Consider the following 14,649-nt stretch of genomic DNA (forward strand, 5'->3'; position numbering starts at 1 on the left):
TGAGGAAAATGAAATTAATTGGAAATCACACTTAGAAATCTATTATTAAGTTAATAGAGCTAACAGCTTGTCCAGCGTCCTCATACAGAGTATGTTGTAGCTGCATATAATAATAAGCAACTCTTTATAAATCCACAAAGAAAACTAAGGGGCAAAGAGAGGCCGAGACAAGAAGAGAAGCTGCGTGCATTGGTACAGTGCATGGTCATGAATGGTTCAGCTAACAAGCTACTGGTTAAAATCAAGGATACATGTATTTTGACAACTGCTTTACAGTGTGATCTAAATCATTAATATTTTCTTCTAGGTTCATGAATGAAAGGCTCATCTCAGGGGATAAAAGGCTTTTGTCCCATTTTTTACTTTCATCTTCCTTCATAATGCTAAGCAAGTAGAAATTTGTTTGGTCCACCCAACTAAGTTGTTGCATGCTTGTGTCTCTTTTGTGGCTTATGTTCGATGAGTAGTGATAACAGTTTAAACCTCAAGTTTTTTTCTCTTAACATCTCCTAATATGCAGTGAGTCTTCAGAGCATAATGTGTAAAGTTTGCATTACCTTGCTTCCACCAAGACCTTTAATACAACGGTGTTAAAAAGAAGAAATCACCAAGATGAAAGACTAAAAATTAGCAAGCTATGAAAAGCACAGTGGGACTTTTTTTTTTCTTTTATCTGGAACATTTGCTAAATTGCCTTTCTCCAATGTTTTTGAAAAGTATCTGCAGATGGTATGATATTAAAAAAAAATCACAGAACAAAAAAGAAATCTAGAAAAAATATCTAAAGGAAGTTATTTTTCTTAGAAAGCTAATTAATATTGGCAGGGTTGCATTGTTAGGGATGCATTCTGAATGGTTTTGTGTTGAATGTCTTGGCGTACCGCATGCATGTGAAGGAATTGTATAGGTTGGTTAACTTTATGAAGCTGTAAAAAGAACATCATTCAGGTAATAAAGATTTGACACTTGATCTTCTAAACAAAATTTTTTTGGCTTTGAATCTAAATTCACCAGTGTCTCATTGATCAGTGAGATGTCTTTTTTATGGAATAATTAAGTCTGAAATATTGAGTTAAATATTTACAGATTCTTATAATGGGTCTCCTCTTAACCTTTTTCCAATATTAGATTATTTTGGTAATTGCTTCTATTTCACATATGTGATGAGTAAACAAAAATACGAGGAGGATGATGGTACATCCTCTCCCTTTTAATTGTGCTTAGTGTATTACTAGTATTATCTGACATTAAGTTATAAGCAGTTGTGCTTACCACAGATGAAACTTCATCTGCCTACAGTAGTTAATATTTACCAGTTGCCAGAGGGCTAAAATATTTCTTTTTGTACTGCTTAATGCAGTAGGGTTTTTTATGAAATGAAAAGCTAGATACCATGAAAACTAACATCAGTAATCCTTAGAAGGATTTTAAGCAAACTGTGCAGGAAAATATATCCAGGAATAAATATCTTATTAGTCTGGTTGCAGTGTTTCTATGTTTTAAATAGATATTTCTCCATTTATTTTCGTATTCCATTGTCTCTTGTCATCTTTAAAGCCTTATGTGGTGAGCTTTCTCTGTCTGTTTCAAACTTGGATAACGCTGTTTTCTAGATGTGGAGCTCTGGAAATGAATGAGCTTTTGCCCAGAAGTCTCCAATTAGTTAACCTCCACTTGACAGGAATGAAACATCAGAACCAATTCAGATAGTTTTCTTCTTGGTTTTTCTTTTCGCTCTGGGTGAAATTCGTTGCTACTCCAGATGGCCAGAGCCATACCTGTTCATCACTTAAGTCCCACTTATATCTGCAAAAGAACTTAAATGTCACATAAGCCTTGTGCAAGCCCTCTGCTCAGGATCTCTGTTACTAGATTTTTACTTCTCCATCTGGATTTTATACCTGGTATCAGATGTCTGTTAGAAACCATGCTGGAAAAAAGATTATTTCCTTAAAATGAGATAGTGTTTATTTTCATTGTGGAGTCTGATATTCTTTTCTTCTTCAAATAGAAAATACCTCAGTAAATGAGACTGCATTTGAATGGTAAATACTGTGGTCTTAAAAATGTCGTCTTTTAAGTATGTAATTCCTATCTGTAAGTAGTTCTTTTTAATGTGCAGAAGGTAAGGTGGTGGTGGGTTTTTTTGGTGGTGGTCATTGGTTTTTTGGTTGGGTTTTTTTTGGCGGAGGGAGTTGGGGGTTTTGAGTTTTTTTTTGGTGGGGGGTAGCAAATCAGTGTCATTTTTTACTCTTGCTTCAAAATCAGGGCAAGGAATCAAGCGCGTATGTAGAATAGCAGCTCCAAAGTAATGCTTTCCAACTTTCTATCTTTAGCACTACTGAGGCAGACATAAATTCTTGTATGTGATCATTCTCCCATCCAGATGTTTCCCAGATAATGACCAGTCTAGCATGATTTTCTTCAGAGGCTCAATAAATTATTTCAGCAATACGGTGAAAACTTTGTACTTAATTCCGCCACGTAAGTTGGATAATGAATTGGACTACTGGAGGACTTTTTGATACTACTGGGCTTGATTCAGATCAAGATACTGCCAGATTTGCTATTCTTTTGCATGTTTCTAGTTTTGGTGTGGATTGATTTATTTATGGTCTGAACAGCTAAATGTGTGGTATATAATGCAGCCCTACCCAATGAAACAAAAACTAAGGCATATGAGGCTAAGAGGTAGAGCAGAATTGTTTAATGGTAACTGTCTCTGGGAGGGAAATGTTAATTTTGCTAAAAATGTAAATTTTCAGCTAAGAGCTGTTCAGTATTTTCATCGCTTTGGGTAAAAATGCAAACTGTAGAAGAGCTTTAGGTTTGGAGCTTCGTTAAGAAATTCTTCATGAAACATGTCAAAGCCCCGCTCAGGGAAATATTTATGCATGCACTCAAATGCCAAGCTGGCATTAGTATATGCTTGAAATTAAGCAGATAAATACCTGTTTGATGAAAGCATCAGTATTGTGTCACTGTAGATTATCGTAAAGAGGATAAATGACCACTGCTGATGTGATGTTGAGTACCAGGGAAGCAGGGAGGTCCCCTGAGGCTGGGTGATGCATGCACGTGTTAAGCTATCAGGTCAGTTTGTCCTGGTATTTACAAGGCAGTAAGAGATGATGAAACCCTTTAAAGGGACTTAGTCCTGCCCTAGTACTGGCAAACTTGCAGAAGTTGGATCTAACGCTGCTCCACCTTCAGATGTCTCCCTTTTAGCGTGTGGCCTTTCAAGGCGGCTGATTGTGTGCCCAGCCACCACTGTGCGATGTGCTCCAAATTTCTTTAGCTTTGCCCTCCATTTTAATGCTTATTTTTTAAAGATCTTGCCGGGCATAGCAGGCCTGTATGTAAAGACTGTGCTCGGCAAAGGACTAGTTATCAAGTCTGTACTTGAACGGCGTTCACCTGCCACATATATTACATTATGAATTTGTTAACACTTCTTAAGTAACGGTGGTAACATTGCAGTTGTCTTTACTCTCGGCATATTTACTTGCCTTTTTACCATGTGAATTCCCTGGTTTCTTGCTTAGGTTTCTTATTTTGTGCTCCATGTTTGAAAATATCTTCTACTACAACAACTCTTTTATGCTTAAAAGTGAATTATGAAAAAACTAATGTGTGTTCCTCAGTTTTTGTATTGTCTACACTACGTACAAATTGTTCAAAATCATCTCTGCAGTTTGATAATGGATAAAAGAATTAGAATCAGTCGGAGAAGACTTTTTGTTTTTTGTGCCTTACATATAATCACAAAGAATTAAATTCTGAAAGCATTCCAGGAAAACAGGTGTGTGTATTGTTGCAGCTAGGGGCGAGAACAGTGTTTGTTCTAATGACTGCTTGACTTCAACACTACAGATTGCATAAAGCCTGTTCTCTGAATTGCATTAAAACAAATGGTGTTATGGTATTCAATCAAGAATTTAGGACACAGTTGAACTGCCTGAGTCTGCTAACTTTAAAATATGTTTTACTTAAAAAAAAAAAAGAAAAAAAAAGTTTGCAGGATATTTTGTCAAGGAAAACTTGAAATCCCTGTAAGCTTTAAAAGGTAAAGATGCAAAGAAAACTGTCAGTGTATTCATTTCACTGTAACTTTTTTTTGTGTGTAGTTTAGGGAAAAGGGAAAGGTGGAGAGAAATTACTTGCTAAAGATCTGGTAAAATATCAAATTTTTGAATGATAGTGGTTTTAGAAAGCAATTCTTGTGATATATCTATGTATTTTATATTTATAAGGAAAATAGGTCTACTAAACCACATGGTTTTGCATGCCCAAATTTCTCAGTGCGTAATAGATTATCCTGAGAAGCTTCCATGATGGTGTCAGGTAATAGGGATCACAACTAATACACAAGGAAAAGTATTCTTTGCTTGCTTTTACAGTCTCTTAAAGTGAAATCATTAGAAGAAGAGAAAATAATATTGACTTGGGCATCATGTAAAGAATATTACGACATCTAAAAGTTGCAAGAATGAAACTGGTGGGTATAATGACAGAAGAGCACTTTACCAGTTTGCATGAATTTTTCCATTTTGTTTAGCATTTACTGTGCAACATGGTGCAGGATGCCAGGTTGACATTGCAGGTTACAGAAAGTGGCCTACTCTGTTTTACCCGTAGAATGGATGTTGCCTGAGAGCTGGCAGAAAAAGCTTTTGCTCACTTGTCAGTGTACTTCAGTGCTCTTCCACCAAACAAAGAACTTGTTCCTCTCCTAATTGAGTTTTCAAACCATGTCTCCTCTTGAGTTTGTAAGCAAATGTGACAAATGGTAGTTTTTCTAAACCCTATGTCTATTACAGAGGAAATCTACGTAAAAAAATAATGAGAACTCAGGTTGAAAAAAGAAACTGTTAAAGGCTGGAAGATACCAGAAATAAGATATCCCATGGAGTTTTAAACAAGCACATACAATGAACAATTTTAATGTGAGAACTATTTTTTTGGATCCCTACCTTAATGTGCATATTTTTCCATGCATTATAGTGGTGCTGCTGGATCTAGTGAGGCTCCATTTGCTATATAATTAATTTATCAGGTTTAACTTAAATGTAGGACGTGTGAATACTTGATTACTTTTACTCTGAGAAGGTTTAAGAGTGCAATATTAAGAGTGAGCTTTAGCTTAGCTGATTTTATCTAGCTTTAAAATTTTTATCACCGGTGAAGTGTGTAGTAATGGTTATGAAAGCAATTAATAACAGTAGTGACAGAATCAAGAGACTGACTAATTTATCATTATAGATTTTAATGAGGCTTATAATCTAGCAATAAATATACAATATATTGAAAAGTATGGAGTTATAAAAAGGATGATTTATTTAACTTTAATTCTAAAATAGTCTGAAAACCAAAGGTTGTAGAAACTAGGCATGTAAGAACATAATTCTTTTTGGTGTTACAGAGCAGAAGAGTGAAAATAACAGAGGAAGAGAGTTTAAATTAAAACTAAAGGGGAGAAATCAATTGTTTAACTTCATTCTAAAGATCTTTAAGCACACCAATAGTTTTGTAGATGTGGGAGGTATCTTCTTGTGGACAGCTTCTTTTTCCCATCTCAATCTGCTTACTTGGAAGAGCGTGGGAACTGTCTCAGACACTGCATCCCCAGAGTTCTCAGAAGATGGGGAGCAGTGGAAATGGTAGCAATTATTGCTCCTTGGGAAAAGCTGTCTCAGATTTCAGAGCAAGTTTGTGTAAAGAGACCCAAATGTGAAAAGTTATTACAGCAACTTTAAGATTAAGTGTTCGATTTGGGAATTAGGCTTTATTACCATTTTTTATTATTGTATTATGTTCATTATGATCTTCCTTATAGCTTTTATTCTTCTCCCTTCTTTCTTGTGCTGAAGTAAGTATACCAGAGTGTCTCTGGACAGGAGTATTGTTAAAAAGTAATAAGCACCTGACAGGATCTTGCCTGAGCGGTATAACAGGATGGCTGAAATTTGGAAAATTACTTATAGCCAGTCTTTCCCAAAGGGAAGCTAGAAACTCAGGTGGTAGTGGTAGCATTAAAACAAGAAAGAAGCAAGCAACAACAACAGGACAGATGAGACCCCAAAAAGTAGGTTTCCTTACTGTTGGATCAGCTAAAGGCAGGTAAAAAAAAACCCAAACGAACCAACCCAAACTTGACCCTTTCAGGGCTTGTAAGGGGAACCCTGTGTTTTGGAAGACAAGCTCTGAGCTGCAGAGGTGCAGTTTGGGAGAGATTATCTAGCCCTTACAGCACACTTGAGCATTTGTGATTTTGCATCAACACTGGTGAGGAAACTGAAGTAGGAACGGGATGTAGGTGTTCTGGGTTTTGTTGATATCTTTATAGTTCTTGTGCTATCCAAAATGAAGTATAATTGCTGTCAGAAAATGTTTGTAATGTCTGCCTTGTTGTCCTCAACTCCCATGTTATGGAAGCTAAATTATAAAGCAGAGTGGGGTAAAAAACCTTGCTTTGGGAAGGGAAGCCCTGAATTTACTGCTTTGTTTTAGGAAATCAGTGTCCAGCATAGGTGGTTGGGAGGTGGAATTGGTCATCCAGTGGGAGTCCCAGCCAGTCCTTAGTGGAGTAGTATTCTAGACAACCATGACAAAGATGGTGACTAAAGCTTGGCTGGCCAAAGGGAAGCTTAAAGTTGCGCATGTCCAAGCATAACAGTGATTTGTGTCCCTCAGAGAGTCTTACCAGGTAAATATATCATTAGATTGGCCTCTGCCTCTTTGTAGAGGTGGAGAGTTTGGAGTTGGTTGCAGATTCACGTATCCCATCTAGCTTTTTTCGGGACTTTGGGAAGGAGGATGTGCTTGAAGAGTTCTGCTCATCAAGCACAGCTTAATTACTTTACCTAAAGAAGGGTGACTAGCAAAGGTCTTGAAACTAGTTAGTGTCTGCCTAGCCACACTGGGCTGGAGTCCTCCTGTGCATACTGAAGGATGGAGGAGTCTCAGTAACCCCTGCTGCCTTTGTGGAAACAGCTCTTGTGTGTTTATAAACTCAGTGTTTATGCTCACGTTTGGGTCAATAAGGAGACACTGCTTCTGTAAGACCTTGATTTGGCACGTCCTCAATTTGTCTTCGTTGCACTGCTCCCATGACACTGGGTTGCTTCCATCTATTTTGCAATGTGTACTAAGCTCATTACAAGAGAGATCAGTGCATTTTCCAGTAACACTTTGCTGCTGCTGCAGTACTTATGGTGCTGCCAGGGTTTAGAGTCAGCCCTTCTGTGATCAGTTGCCTTACACTGGGGTAAAAATACAGTAATGTAATACTGAATCAGGTTCTGCATTTTTAAAAGAGGTGCAGACAGTAATTAATTTTCACAGAGCCCCTGCAGGTCGAGAAGCCAAACTGCTGAAAGTTGCATGGTGAGACAGAAATGTGATTAGGATTTCATGTGAGACCTCCTCCCTTTCAGTCCCGTGCTCTAATTCTGTAGTGTAGGATGCCTTGCCAAAGTAGTCCTGAGTACTCTCTTATAGAAAATCTTCTGTTCATGAACAGGCAAGAGTGAGGCCTATTCCCGTGCAGTCTTACATTGTCTGTTCTTTACAGTAGTTTATTTTTGATAAGCTACAGCACATTTTAATGTAATTGTTAACACGCCTAGTTTGCAATCACACAGTCGTATCAATAATAATGGAAAGTTGTTCACAGGTAATAAATTAGCATACCATATAACTGGCAGAACTATGGTTCTCAGTATATTGTTTCATGATCAAGAATTCAGTAGTTAAATATACACAGCAGTGGGCTGAGAACAAGCTGTTCATTTTTGCTGCAAGCAGTACCAGTGGACCAGAGTAATCATAGCTCCCAAAAGCAGGACTGATTTTATTGATTTTAAATAGGCTTTCATTATAGAACTGAGCCTATTACAACTGCAAGGAGTATCACTGCCATTTGTATTCACAGCGCTGACTGAAGGGAAAGAGATGTATTGTTGAATGCAATGTAGACGATGCTTGTCCCTTGGAGTGTTATATTCTGTCCTGCTGAAACATCTGAATTTATTTAAACGAAAAGTACTTAAGGCTTTTTTCCTGTGTGGTTAGATTTAATTTTTCTAGAAATGTGGTTAGACCCAACTACAGTTGTGAAATTTTGAACTCTGAGGACTTTTTTGAGGAGTAAAGGTCTTGCTTATTTATTGGCATCTGACTTAGGGACAAGCTATATTTTGCTCCATTTTTTTTAAAGGACTCTCTGGAAATGTTCATGTCTCTCTTTTTTCTGTAGATTACTGTAAAAAAGACAAATATAAGATCCAGTGAACAAACTGTTAAGTCTGAGATATTAATGTATTCAAGTTATAATTAGTTAAGAACACATGCTGTTACCAGAAATGCATCATTAATATGCATGGAGCAGTTTGCGGCTATTTGCTGCTAAATTAGTGACACTTAAAAGCAGTCTTTTTTGTATTGTTTTCAATGATAAAGAAAATTTTAAATCTGTGACAAAAAAAAAATCTATGCACACTTAAGAAGCAGTTTGTTTTGTTATTTGGATTTGTTGGTGGGGGTTTTTTTGGTTGTTTTTTTTTTTTTTAAATTTAGACAAAGGCTTGTCAGTCAGTGGACATAAGCAGAAGTTCATTGAAGTCTTAATTACCAAATGCAGTGCTGTTGAAAACGTTGCACTATACTTTATGGTGGTGTAAAGACATGTTGATTGTGCTAGGTTCTTTTCAAATCCAGTATTTATAACTACACAGCCCTGCTTAAACATTTTTCCAGTGTTGCTACAGCAGTTTGGAAGGGTGCTAATTGAAATTAATTATAGCTTTTTGGTTTTAGTGGGTTTAATACTGACTTTGCATACCATTTTTTAGATTTTTTTTTTTAATGTATTTTTATGAGAGCCTAGAAGTGAAGGTGAATTACTTCATATAGTCCAGCTAAAACCACGTTTTTCTTTTGGGGTAGTCTTTCATAACATAATTTTGGAATTCAGGCAGGAGATAGCAAAAACTTTGTGTGAGCATTTCTAGAAATCGGGTCTTTAAATAAAACGGTGACATTAAGTAGTGAATCAACTTGGTAAGTACGGAATGATCAAGCCTAGTTACTGTAAAATAAGATCTGGCTGGTTTACTTCATTTTACAGAGCTTGGGCAAATAACTATTGAATTAAGTTGCTTCCTGGTGGTTTCCCCCAGGGCAAGAAGAACCTGCTGTACTGTGCTCTGCTGAGCTGCTGTATTGATTAATTCTTCAGGTCTAATCTTTACATGGTTATGCTTACTTTCTAGTGTGTGTGTTTATGTTTTTGATAGTTGTTTTTCTGAAGTTATTGTATTGCCTTGATAGTCCTCTAGTGGATTATAAAAATGTACACATTAATTCCTTTCTCTAACTTCATTTGTTGTAGCCAAGTGAAGATAATCAGCACTCGTGTAGCGTGCTGGTTAGGAATGAGGGTAATGATCACTCACGTAATTGATATCACGGATCGCTGACAATCAAAACTCACATTGTTGGGATGGTTGGCACCTAAAACTGATCTAATTAAATGCTTGCAGCATCTATTAACAATAGTATATTAGATTCTTTATCACAGTAGCTATTGTGATTTTAGAGTTTGCCTCTGCAGGTTGGAAAGTGATTTATAGTTTTAATTCATCTTAATAATTTGTGTGCTTAGGAATCACTTGATATAAAACTTTTTGTTGCATTTAAATTTCCTTGTTATCTGCCTTGCAGTGGCATGAATAATAGGGAGCCCAGAACATGAATATATTGGAATGCATGAAGTATTTTCAAGGAGAGTGCTTTTAAGGTTCAGAATGATATATGTCAAATGTTACTGAATGGATAAACATGTGGAGGGATTTTGCCTTGGGAAGCTTGGAAATCAGGCATCTCTTAGTACAGTACCGCCAATAGCTGTGTTAAAAATGCATTTCTGTCTTAATACAGGAAATAGAATATTTATTTCATAATATTTATTCTGTCCTAAGATCCAACTTTTTTAGTTGCTGGAATTTATTATACTGGAACTTTGAAATGACGCTGTGTCAGAGCTGGTCTGCATGAAAAATTGCCATACCTCCAAACTCATATTTAATAATCTGTAAAATGTTTTTATGTAATACAAGCCTAGAAAGCCTGTGTTTGTTTGAATGAAAGTATTCATATTCTCTGTGCCACTTCAACAGTAAATTTGTCAATTTAACAACAAATTCTCATGTTTTCTTTCATACTTGCATAGAATATTGTGATTCGAGGTGTGACCTAATCCAGACATCACTGAAATCAGAGATTTCCACAGACTTCAGAAAAGGGTAACGATGTTAGCCTTTTCTAGGCACGCTTAATGATATGTTAATATTAAGATTTCAGACTTTGCAAAATACCTGGCAGTATTATGATAAATGTGCGAAGTGACAGTACTCAGTATTGATAAACATCTTACAGGCACCTGGCAGGTCTTTATGGTTCAAGAAGCTGCTATGGTCCATGGAGCTGCAGAGATCACGAGTGATGTTTTTGTCTGGTGTTTTTTTTTTCTTTTCCCTTTCCCCCCGTTTTACTCTGTAAGGATGTCAGGATTGCTTCTGTTTAGAACGCAGGTCTTGGTGCGATTGCTTTTGTCACTGTGTCTTGCTGCACTTTCTTGTTACTAAGATACTGTTACACTCACATTGCCAAAGATTCAAGTGATGCCTCACAAACAGATGAACGTGTTTTCACAGCTACTGCCCTCACTCTACACTTACCTGCCCTTTGGAGACAGGGATTTCTTCTTTTAGGGCCACATCCATAGGTTTGCTTACATGTGTTCAGAGCAGAGAATGGAATTTATTTTCCTTGATGAGCATTTGTTTGTTATGCATTCAAGACAAAATATGATCTGATACATGTTTTAAAAACCGTGCTGGAGTGTAAGCCGTCAAACTGCATGCTGGTTATATGGTTTGTTGTGCAGGCCATGTAGCGTTAATAGCATGGTTTTGATCTAAAAAATGACATATTTATCCAGCTAATGAGTAGTGTATATTTATCCCTTAACTTCCTTGAACAATTCTTTTTTGCAAGGTTGCTTTATAAAAATGCTGAATTGACTCTTGTTTTATTGCTCACTAGTTATGAAAAACTTCTCGTTGTTTTTAAAGAGTCTAACCTGGAAATGCTTTTTAAACTTACACTAACAAGCTCGATAAATGACACATGATAGAATAGCAAAGTGTTTTTCTTTTACAGAGGCAAAGGAAATTGTTCTGAAGGCACAGATTCTGGCTGGAGGGAGAGGAAAAGGTATTTTCAATAGTGGATTGAAAGGAGGAGTTCATCTAACTAAAGAGTAAGTCTTTAAAATTGAAAAAACATAACTAAATTGCTTCTGTTGTAATATTTAAGCTGTTTACAATAGCTATGTGACTGTTTCTTTTAATATCTTTCAATAAACTAACCTTTTTCCTTCGTTTGTAGCCCTAAGATTGTTGAACAGCTTGCTAAACAGATGATTGGGTACAATCTGTCAACAAAGCAAACTCCAAAGGATGGTGTGACAGTTAAAAAGGTAAGATTTTTGCCTCTTGAAAGTTGAGAACTGTGTTCAGCTGAAATTTTGCATTAATATGCTGGGGTGTATGACATAGATTTATTTTTTTCATTGCTTCTCCAATGCCTGATTGATTGCATCTGGTTGATGAAAGGAAAAGAAGTTACTTTTTCTTTCTTTGTGTGTGTATGTATTTTGTCTATCAATTTCAGCATACCTAGTGGTGGAAAAATAAATTCATTTCTGCTACCTGTGTTGAAGGGAATCCTTTGTCATATGTTCATCCTTCATCAAATACATACTAAATGCTAGCATAACTGTATATAGCATTAACTGTACATGCTTATTGATGTTCTGCTTAGAAAAGTAATATATACAGGATTACCTGTAGTAATAATATCGTCCGTATTTCATTCACCCTCAGCGTTGGGCGACTGTTACTAAAGATAGTGACAGATGACTTTCATAGAATCATAGAATAGTTTGGGTTGGACGAGACCTTTAAAGGTCATCTAGTCCAACCCCCCTGCAATGAGCAGGGACATCTTCAACTAGATCAGGTTGCTCAGAGCCCCGTCCAACCTGACCTTGAATGTTTCCAGGGATGGGGCATCTACCAGCTCTCCAGGCAACCTGTTCCAGTGTTTCACCACCTTCATTGTAAAAAATTTCTTCCTTGTATCTAGTCTAAGTCTACCTTCTTTTAGTTTAAAACCATTACCCCTTGTCCTGTCACACCAGGCCCTATTAAAAAGTCTGTCCCCATCTTTCTTATAAGCCTCGTTGAAGTATTGAAAGGTTTGCATGAGAATGATCTCAATTTAAAAAAAAAAAAAAGTGTCTAAAAGTAAATTCTTCCTAACTTGTTGCAGATACAGAGTAAAATGTGGTCATGGTAGTGGTTCAGCTAATATGTGGTAATTCATTTACCTATGACGGTGCATACTGCAAGGTGCCAAGATTCACTTCAGCATAAATGTATTGCTTTGTATTGGCCTAGATAAGAGAAGCATAGGTAGCCTTCAGCAAGATTCTCCTTCACCTTAGTGAAATTCTGTAAGTCAGGAAATCCTAGCAATTGCCTATCTACTACATGTACTTTTATCTCTTGCTTTGTTTTACTGAGCAAGGATCTTCATACAGGTATGTGGTCAAGAGCCACACTGTATTTGATGCCAGGAGAGAATTTGGCATGAGCTGAAAAGAACTGCAGTTCACTTTTAATATATTATGAACAGCTTGGTATATTAGCATGGAAGGGGAACACCTGTCTGGAAAGATACTGTCTAATGAGGGCTGGAGGCAGATGCTCAGGCGGTTCTTCTCTTGGGGAGCAAGGAGAGCAGATTACCATCACTCCTCATAGTTGTTGTTAGAAAGAAGTACTAGATATTAAAAAGAAGGAACAATATTACCATTAAGGCATGTCTGTCAGAGATTGTGATAATACTAAGGATATAAAAAAGGATATACATTTCCCATATTAAGGCACTCCGCTTTGAAAAATTTGTATTGTAAAAGCAGCTTTCTTTTATAAATTCTTTGGTTTTATTCTTTTGCCCTAGTTGACCTACTTTGAATACACCAATACAGGAAATTTCACTCTTTTGTCTGAGTGCAAGTCTGTTCATTCATTTACATATTCAGTTCTGAAAAAGAAACTTCTAATTTTGTTTTAAATTGATAGAAATGAAAGAAAGGTATGGGTGTTGGGGTTTTTTGAAATGGATTATTCAAAGGATTTATATTCAGATAACTTTGGTACCATGTATAAAATAGCTATAGAAGATTTAACTTGTAATTGCTTTCCTCCCCATCCACACGTTGCGTGTATGAATAAGCAATGGTCAAGAGTAAGCAGCTAGGGCATATGTGGAGTTTAAGGTGAAGTTTGCACTACTGAACTTCAGATGTGTATTTTGGTGGTACAGGAAAGTATATAGCCTTGATAGACTGTGTATTTTTCCTTTGCTGTGGAGTTAGATGGAAACTTTTCAGGACACAGCTTGCAAGTATTTTAATACTGATGCATGATAAACCAATGTGATGCTTTTCATCTATGGTCATAGACTTCCATTCTGATTATAGAGATGGCTTTTAAAAGCCCTAGGCCAATGCACTTGTTCATCGCACACATATGTAACAAGGTAATAGTATGTTTTATATTTTTGGTGTTGAGATCTTGATTCTTGGTAGTTTATGATAAGAGCATACACCCTGTTTTAAATCAATTATATAACAGTTTGGCCAATGGTATGCTAAAGATTTCCCCATTACTTGTTAGGTAGTGAAGAAAGCATGTTTAAAATTGTGCATCTAGGTCATCAAAAGACCACTTCCCAGAAAAATTAATGTCTTTTAAAAGCATTTATCTTTTCCAAAGTTAGCTCACTCTAGGATCTTCAAAGTAATTAAAGGAGTTGAGGCATTCAGGTTTGTAGTATCAGGACTACAATGTCAAACACTGAGATTTTAATCAAGGGGCAAACTACAGTAAAATGATTAAAAGTATAAGTTTAGCTATGTCTAAGGTGTCATTTAATGCAGTGGGTAGTTAGTGCACAGATAATGCCGGACAGACTCTTTGAGCTTGCTAAGAGCAGTGGGGAAGTTGAGAATTAATAGCTGGCATTTTTGTTCTATTTCAAGGCATATGCTTTCTCTGTATGTGTATGTAAGAATATGTGTGTGTACATGTACTTAAAGAAAATTGCAGTTCAGGAAGAAAAGAAAAGGCATGTTTTTAGGTTTTGTGGTTTTTAAATTTTCTGGTGTTCTGGAAAGTTTGAGTGAACTCATGCTTTAAAAAATCTAGGTAATAAACGTTTTTCCGAAGGAAAATAGTTATTAAGTCACTTTCTGTGAGGCAATCAATGAGCTAGTGTCAAGTCAGGGAGTGGAAGTCGCATACCTTTTACATATATGCATAAGGAAGGAATAAATGACAATTTTTCTACAATTAGAATAATAATGGAGTTTTCAGCTTTTTTTCTCAGCTTGTGCACCTACTGCAGAATTTAAAGCATGTTTGTGCTTCTTTAGATTGATGTTTCTTAAATAAATAGCAGTCTGCGTAGTTCCCTCGTAACTTGGAAGCTATTTTGTGAGTTTACATAAAATCCTCT

General features: G+C 36.4%; 1 protein-coding gene across 1 annotated transcript in view; it reads left to right on the forward strand.

Moving 5' to 3' along the window:
- Positions 1–14,649, forward strand: part of SUCLG2 (succinate-CoA ligase GDP-forming subunit beta) — a 139,616-nt gene that overhangs the window by 53,914 nt on the left and 71,053 nt on the right. Inside the window, exons 4-5 of the mRNA XM_050904864.1 lie at positions 11,224–11,323; positions 11,452–11,542. Coding sequence (XP_050760821.1) covers positions 11,224–11,323; positions 11,452–11,542 — 191 coding nt within the window. The remainder of the gene's footprint in view (positions 1–11,223; positions 11,324–11,451; positions 11,543–14,649) is intronic.

This window comes from Gymnogyps californianus, chromosome 13 (assembly GCF_018139145.2).
Source record: "Gymnogyps californianus isolate 813 chromosome 13, ASM1813914v2, whole genome shotgun sequence".
NCBI classification, from domain to species: domain Eukaryota; kingdom Metazoa; phylum Chordata; class Aves; order Accipitriformes; family Cathartidae; genus Gymnogyps; species Gymnogyps californianus.